We start from the raw sequence: 8,397 nt of genomic DNA, 5'->3' as shown, positions 1-8,397 counted from the left end.
GTTCAGCCTGGAGAAGAGGGGGCTCAGGGGAGACCTTATCGCTCTCTACAGCTCCCTGAAAGGAGGGTGCAGTGAGGTGGGGGTTGGTCTCTTCTCCCAAGTGACAAGTGATAGAACAAGAGGAAATGGCCTGAAGTTGTGCAAGGGGAAGTTTAGATTGGATATTAGGAAAAATTTCTTCATGGAAATGGTAGTTAGGCACTGGAATGGGATGCCCAGGGAGGTGGCGGAGTCATCAACGTATTTAAGAGACGTGCAGACGTGATGCTTGGGGACACAGGTGAGTGGTGGACTTGGCAGTGTCAGGCTAACAGCTGGACTTGATGATCTTAAAGGTCTTTTCCAACATCGTTTAAGATTTTATTAGAGAAAAACTGTTTGAAGCGCAGATGATAAAATAGATCACTGACAGCCATCATTACAGGCATATGCTGTTGATTCTTCTGAACACTGTGGGACCTGTACATTCAAGGGAATGTTTCTCTAAGGGAGTTTCTAACAATTTAAGAACCTTTAATGGGGAAAGAAACATTTTTTTATTACTCAAAGGAATTCACATTACAAATACAGGAATACCAGCAAACACCAGAAACGCACCAGTTTAAGACTGAAAAAGACAGTGCTTTTAAGGGACAAAATAGTAACCCGAAGCCTGCTGCAGTCAGGCACAGAGGAGACCCTTTACCAGGAAGGTACACAGTTTCCACCTACATAGGAAAACACAAGTTCTGATTAAAGAACTTGTTGCGACATTTCTTCTTCTTTTGAAGTGCCAAGGGTTCTCCATACTCTGCCTTCTGCCACCAAACTAGGGATTTCAGCAGACAGCAGAATGCAACTTACCCTCCAAAGAAAGAACAGTACCATACAGATTCAAGTACATAATCTCCCCAAGAAGTGGCAAACATTTTTTATTTATTGACTCATTAAGCCACATGCCAAGACCACTGAACCTTTCCACCTTATCTCTTTCTCTTTCTTCCATTGTTGTTTGATCCCTGCTCCAACTCAACCCTTAATGCTCAGTTTCCATTCCCAGACCACGAGCCAAAAGTCTTTCCTTTTTGCATCAGCATTTGCCATTTTAATTTTCTTTCTGGTTACATTAAACACTCCCAACACCCTACCTACTGAAGTTCAATGTGTGCTGCTGTCCTCACTTCTGGATTTACCTAACCAGAATTGGTTTTCATTTCCAGCTCCCTAAGGCCCAAAACTTCCTGTTATCATTTGAACGTGTGAGTAATCTCTCTGCAAATTGGGTGTGTGAGGAAATAGCCTGTTTCCAGTCCCCACAACTATACATTTATTTCAGAATGTGACTATACTGGTATAACACCAGACAGGTTTTTGCTAAGAGTTTTCCTCCTATGGCCTGATCCAAGAATGACTTTTGGGCTCCCACTTTCCACATTCTCTATAACCTCTCTAAATATACTTTTTTTTTTCCCCCCTCTACTCAACTAGAAGACGACTTCGTTGGAATTGAGAGCATCCACACAGTGCTCTACAGTCAAACACAGTAATAAAAGCTGTTCCTTCGGAGGAAAGGAAACTGTACCCAATTAGCTGAATAGCAGATAGGCTCTGAAAACATACCTGGTCTCTCACAGGCAATGCCAAAGAGCACTGTTCACCGGACAAGAAGAACTCTACGTGTAAAATCAATTAACACTTACCCTAAGCTGCCATTCCACCAAGTCTGTTCCAGTGATCATCTCTGTAACTGGGTGCTCTACTTGCAGTCTGGTATTCATCTCCATGAAGTAAAAATTATGTTGGGAGTCCATAATGAATTCCACTGTTCCTGAAGTAATTAATAAAAGGGCACTTCAGCAAAACAAGACTTTTTCAGAATGGACACCTAAGACACTTAATTGACTTGTGCTAGGACAAGACTACTATTTCTAAACCAGATACACTGAATTTCACTAAATTCTATACAAATTGTTCTAAAGGGTCACACAATTGAGGTCTGAAAACAGAAGGGTTGTTTCCTTGCACATTTCTCTATCCTGCGCTGTGTAGTAGCCATTCTCTACAGCAAGAGCTGCATTTCATTAGAGCTGTTAAAACTGCATCAAGACTCTTTCAAGTATTGTGGATCTGTATAGGGCATGTAATTATCTTTTCAAAATAAGGATCCAAAGAAAGACGTGATGAAAGAAAAGCCACAAATAATTTTAGCAGGTTATTTTTCATTTGGGAAACAGCATGGACTTCACAGACTTCTCAGACTTCACTGAGTTGTGTTGGTTTGGTTTTTTAAAGGCTTTACTGTTTGAATATATTCTTCTTTGTAAGCTGAAAGAAATTATTTTTCCTTTGCTCTGCTCAAACTTACTAACACTCATGATGCTCACTTTCCAACAACAATCCAGTTGACTGAATTACCTGCTCTGCATTTTGTTTCTTTCTGTTCTTCAGCTGCCACTAGTCTTGAGCTCAGACCAGGTGTGCTAGTTTAAATGTGTAATTACATCACAATCAACTACGTGGTTACTTGCTTAAACCTCAAAAAAAATTGGGGGATGTGTGTCATACCCTAAAACAACCAGATGTCATTTGCCTTGAAGCTTGAAGTCTTATTCAATTAAAAGCATACCACTGGAGCAGCCATACCTCCACAGACTTACCTGCTCCCACGTAATTCACTGCTTTAGCTGCTTTGACAGCAGCTTCTCCGAGTCTCTTACGGACTTCAGGATTAATTCCTGGCTGTAAATAGTAATACAAAAGGTTATAAATTATTGTGAATTTTGGTGATATTAAACCTACTACGCATGAATATTTTGCACTAGTTAGCAACTGTAGTGAAAACCTTATCAATGTTATACTTGAAATCTACATAGTTTTCCTCTGAAAATCGTTTTCCGAAAGAAAGAAATTTTTTCAATTAGAACATTTTCTGCAGCAAAATTAAAACAGGTACTGAGAATTACAGATAAATTACTACCCACTAAATAAATCAGATGCAGGTTAGAAATTACTTTAAAAATATGCCAGTTCATAAAAAATAAGAACTTTCTGCTCACCCCTGGTGCCTCTTCAATGATCTTCTGATGTCTTCTCTGCACACTGCAGTCTCTTTCGAACAGATAGACTGCATTGCCATGCTGGTCACCAAACACTTGGACTTCAACATGCCTGTTTCATAATAATAAACGTTTCAACATGTTTCGGTAAAGCCCCAATCCTGCAACTGACTTCACCCAGACAGACTCTGAACTTGTACACAGCCCTGTACACATCAGTAGGACTTCTTATAGGTTTAAGTATCTGTCCTCAAATAGCCAAAAATTTAGAAATGATGCTGTTGTTATGCAGAATTTCCACTGTTTTGGATTTCCACTGTTTAAGACTTCCTCGGTCTCTTAAATGAAATAGGATTCTAAATGCCAGCTACCGCAGTGAAAACCCAGGCCACAGGATAAACAAGATACATATCTAAAGGCTTCTACCTCTTTATTAGTTATTTTATTATAATAAAAATAAAACCACTTCACTATTATTTGATAACGATGATTTCCCTCCTAATTTACGCTGTAGCAATTCACAAGAGGCAGCAGCCGTGGCTCAGGAGTAATACTATTTACTCCAACACACTATTTCAGAGAACAACTATTAGCTGGCAGAACTTCATTCTACGCATAAAACTACGAAAAATCCATCACTATTCTGATAATCCCCTGATGCTGGCAAAAGAAATTCTCTAGGAATCTAATGAGATTTTTCTCATGTCCATCTGACAGCACAAGCAGGCCCTCAGTCTCTTTAGAATAAACGCTTTCTTTACGGTGATGCTTCAACCAGAACAGATATAAAGTACAGGAGTATCAAACAGACCTCTGAGAAGTTCTTATACAAAAGTAAGTTAGCTCAGTTTCACAGGTCAGGCATGAGAAAAGACTTTCACCTCTGTTTTAAATACCAAAATAAAGATTAAGTACCTAGTTTAGGACACCTGAGGGCAGCAGAAACACCATGACAGCTTGATTCAGGTCTGTAGTTCAAGTATTAGAAAGTGGGTTTTTTCTAGATGTAAATCGAATTTACAAAGCTAACTCAAGGAGGAATACCAGTGTCATTAGACATTACTGCCAAGTCTCCCTAATCACAGTATTTTAATTCTTACCATTCAAAACAAAGTCACTGCAAGGAATTCAATAAATTATGAATACCTGCTGTAGTGCAAATAAAACACACAAGATCAATTTTCATCCTATTACTAGAAGAGTTATGTTCATTCAACAGTAAAATAAACAATACATGTTTGTATTAAAACATCTATTCTCACCTTGGGTTATCTACAAATTTCTCAATCAGCATTGCATCATCATTGAAAGACTTCTTGGCTTCCCTCCTAGCTGATTCCAATTGGCCCAGAAACTCTTTTTCTGAATGAGCAATTCTCATGCCCTAAACCAAAACAAAAGCACATCTAAATGTCTAAAGCTACAACAAATGGAAATGAGATTTCACAGTGCTGGGCTGGCCATTAATAATAATATTTTAACCAAAAGTAGTTTTCCAGATGATTTGTTTTCAAAGACTTCCAGAATATCAAGTTACAGAAACGGAGACATGACAACTTCACACCATGGGATAAACAGATTAGTTCCTTTACCTTCCCGCCACCTCCACGAACAGCTTTAATCATTACTGGATATCCTATTCTCTTGGCGTGTTCCTGCAGACACTCATCTGATTGATCTTCTCCATGATAACCTTCAACAACAGGAACGCCAGCAGCAGACATTATAGCTTTGGAAGTGCTTTGACAGAACAGTTTCCAGTTTAGATTGGTAATAATATATTTTTCTTACTTCAAGCTCCTGTATATGTTCCCAAAGTTAATTCTTCTCAGAAAAGTAGTTCCACTGACCCCAACGGGGCTACTTATGTAAGTGGGTCACAAACGATTTGACTGTGATTCAGCAAATGTTTCAAATAGAGATACTTTTTACTCCAAGCCCTCCAGATGTAAGCAGTAGCCAGTTTCAGGCTTATTGTTCTTTCCTATCTTTTTACCCACATTATAGAGGCTAAAACCTAACATTTTCAAATTACACCACCGTATCCTGCCAATACGCTGTTTAAAGTAGTACAAAGGCCAAACTGTTCATGACACAGGCTGGATTCACATCACACATAAAACACTCGAGCATAACAGCTGTAACTTGAAATATGCTTGCAAAACTAGTTAAGTTACAGAGGTAATTTACTCTCACATTAGGAAGTGATAAAAAAGCAATTCTCTGAAATTACTATTACACAGTTCATGTGTTGGTAATAACCCTATTTCCATATTCTTGATTTATACTTCATAGCCTGGAAACATTTCTTTGATCTAAGTAACTAAGATCCTTTGTGATAAACAAATCTTATCGCCCCGTCTTACATGAGCCACAATAACCACTGATGACACACTGCTTCTTTTCCACCCTTCTTTTGACCAATATATGAGACACCCAATCTGGCTTCTGAACCCTTTCCTAGGTAACACTAACCTCCCCCCCACCACCTCAAGAATCAGTCAGGTATTTAATTATTAAAATCCTAATAACTGAACAATCTTGATTGTTTCTCTGACTATAGGCATCCCACATCTCTAAACCTGGAGCTTATTCCTTTGCAGACAGCCATAAAAATTAAGACAATGAAAACCGACAGAATAATTATGGAACAGCTGGTCATTTGTTAACAAAATGATCTCTGCCAAACTGTACGTAGCATAACCGAGTAACAAGTCAGACACAGATACCTCTTAATACCCATATCTCTGATAGCAGATGAAGGCGGACCTATGAAGATGATTCCCTCCTGCTTGCACAACTCTGCAAACTCTGTGTTTTCTGAGAGGAAACCATAACCTGGATGAATAGCCTAAAACAGAATAGTGTTACCAGCCTATTTTTATATCAGTTTAGCTTAAAAAAATACTGAAATTTCAGTAGGGAAACATCACTGGTAAAACCAAAGAACTAAAGAACATGGAAGTAACACAAGGTTTAAGGTCGTGATCTACTTGCCTGTGCTGCCGAGATCTTGGCCACCTGCATTATCTTCTCCATGGCCAAGTAGCTCTGCTGTGAGGGTGCCGGACCAATGCAATGTGCTTCATCTGCCTGTTACAGAAAAATAGGTACAACGCAGGCTGTTAGGGAATGAAAAGCAATTTTAACGGAATTTCCGAGCTAATCATATCGTTTATCAGGCTGCTAGCACGCAACAGTTTAAATCACTGTCTCTCTTCATGGAGAGGCTCAACTGGGTGAAAGAGATTCTGATTTTCTTCCAAAATGACAGGCCATCCTCTAACCCCCAGCGGCTGCTCTGGAGTTAGAGCATGCGCTTCCTGTTGTCACGTGCCGAGAGTGACTAGGGAAACTTTTCAATGCCTCGAGGAAAACTTGGACACAACCCTTCAACAGTGAGAATCAATTGCATTAGCACACACTCCTAATTTCACTTCGAACTTATTAATGAGAAATATTGTTGTGAATGAACGTGAGTTACAAATTTAATGAATATACTTCACCATTGCTACGTGCATGGAGTTTCTGTCCGCTTCGCTATAAACTGCTACAGACTTCACGCCCATTTTCTTGGCTGTTCGCATCACCCTGCATGCAATTTCTCCTCGGTTGGCAATAAGGATCTTCCCTATGCTGTGACCTCCTGTTTGAAAGGATGGAGCACAGTAAGCAATTTTTAGAAGGCGTATATCCTTAAAAACATTCCTGGCAACAAAGCAGTTTAAAACTCAGATTTCTTTTTCATCATATATAGCATTTATGCATTTCTTCCAATAATGATAAAACACATGCTTCACCCAAAAGCATTTTCATGTTAATCCTGGAATTTTTTCCGTGAGAGTCCTTATGCAGTACAACTACGACTTTTTTTTCTTTTTAGAATCCAGGAAATATATTCTAAACCTAAAACAAATGCAAAAGTTGACTATTTTTACTGTGCACTTTCTGGACCAGCTAGGAAACAATTAACACCCACCCCTCCTCCCAGGTAGAAGTGATTCACATTTCTGTGGGAAGCACTACTCCCCACTGACACACCGTCACACAGAAATAATAAAATATGAAGCTTTTTTGTCAGCAGGTTTTGTTGTTGTTGTTACTGTTTTTAAACAGTGACTTACAAGCTTTTAAGTCTCATGACAGCAGTTAAAACCTGACAGAAATATAAGGCCAGCAGAGGCAGAGGCCTCACAGGCAGAACCAAATAGCTTAAAACTAACTAGTAAAATGAAAATATATCTCTGAATCCTAAAACATATCTTTTTAGACAACATGACAACAGTCAGTTGAAATCATCTTGCTAAGTATTTTTAACTTTCCTTCATATACTGCTGAAATACCGTATGCCTCAAATCCAATTCTCACAGACACTGCAACGTTTGTATCAGAAAAGGACTTAATGAAAACTATTTATTTTTGCGATGTTTTCCACTTAAGTGGAATATACCCAAATACGACAGATAAAATCATTCAAAATGTGGTTTACACTTTAAAGATTGTTTGTTGTGTTGGCTACAGACCAACTACTGTTTTCAAGAACTATACAAATATTGAACGTTTCTTAAAAAAAACCTACAGTTCTTCAGCAACTAATGATCTAAAGCATTACACAAGGAATTACACCTAGTAGCTAAAGAAGCTGAATTTCATACCTATCGTGGAGGCCCATTTCACGAACCTTTGTACTTGGTTCCATTGCCTGTACAATCACAAACACGCAGAAGCGTTACAAAAACATACAAAGAAGCTGCAGTTGAGCTACTTTTACGTTCAGGTGGGAGGAGGAGAGCACTAAGGGAGCTCTGAGGCTTCTGATGCAGCCATTTACCCAGAACACGTTCAAGTACAAGGATGAACAAACTGCGCCAGGTCAGGGTTTTCATTTAGATGCAACAGAAACAAGTTGTCCTCTCGCTTTTTTTTAGCGCCATTCAAATCAAAATAGTCAACACGGGGAGGGTGTCCTTAATAAAAGAGGATTTTGTAGTGGACAGAAGAGCCAAGGTCTGGCCTTTGCTGCGGAGAACGCGACTTGAGGCGTTCAGGAAAGAAGACATGAACGATCACAAAACTGAAACGCTTAAAAATGTGTTTATATAGAGAAAAGGTGCAAGAGAGGGGATGAAAAATTTTGGAAATTAAGTTAAACCCCAAACAAACAAAAAGTACTGAAGAAATCAGACAGCAAAGGGTGAGCGAGCGGATGAAACCGTAAACTCGTGGCACAGTTTTAATTAACGTACAAATCAACTTCGGCGCCTTGGCTGAAGCCCAGAGGCGCCCCCGAGGCCGCAGACCCGACGCCCCGTCTCAGTGACGGGGGCCAAGCCGCGCGCGCCCCGAGCTCGCCTCAGGCGGC

General features: G+C 39.5%; 1 protein-coding gene across 1 annotated transcript in view; it reads right to left on the bottom strand.

Moving 5' to 3' along the window:
* MCCC1 (methylcrotonoyl-CoA carboxylase 1 (alpha)) overlaps positions 1-6,681 on the bottom strand; it is a gene marked incomplete at its 5' end in the record, with an annotated part of 17,972 nt that extends 11,291 nt beyond the window's left edge. Inside the window, 8 exons of the mRNA XM_010149506.1 lie at positions 1,680-1,807; positions 2,637-2,718; positions 3,036-3,147; positions 4,298-4,419; positions 4,628-4,775; positions 5,765-5,886; positions 6,033-6,128; positions 6,542-6,681. Of these exons, the coding sequence (XP_010147808.1) occupies positions 1,680-1,807; positions 2,637-2,718; positions 3,036-3,147; positions 4,298-4,419; positions 4,628-4,775; positions 5,765-5,886; positions 6,033-6,128; positions 6,542-6,681 (950 nt within the window). The remainder of the gene's footprint in view (positions 1-1,679; positions 1,808-2,636; positions 2,719-3,035; positions 3,148-4,297; positions 4,420-4,627; positions 4,776-5,764; positions 5,887-6,032; positions 6,129-6,541) is intronic.
* Positions 6,682-8,397: the final 1,716 nt, after the last annotated feature.

The sequence above is a fragment of the Eurypyga helias genome, unplaced genomic scaffold, assembly GCF_000690775.1.
Source record: "Eurypyga helias isolate BGI_N326 unplaced genomic scaffold, ASM69077v1 scaffold34203, whole genome shotgun sequence".
Lineage (NCBI taxonomy): Eukaryota > Metazoa > Chordata > Aves > Eurypygiformes > Eurypygidae > Eurypyga > Eurypyga helias.
This window is presented reverse-complemented; position numbering and strand designations above follow the sequence as displayed.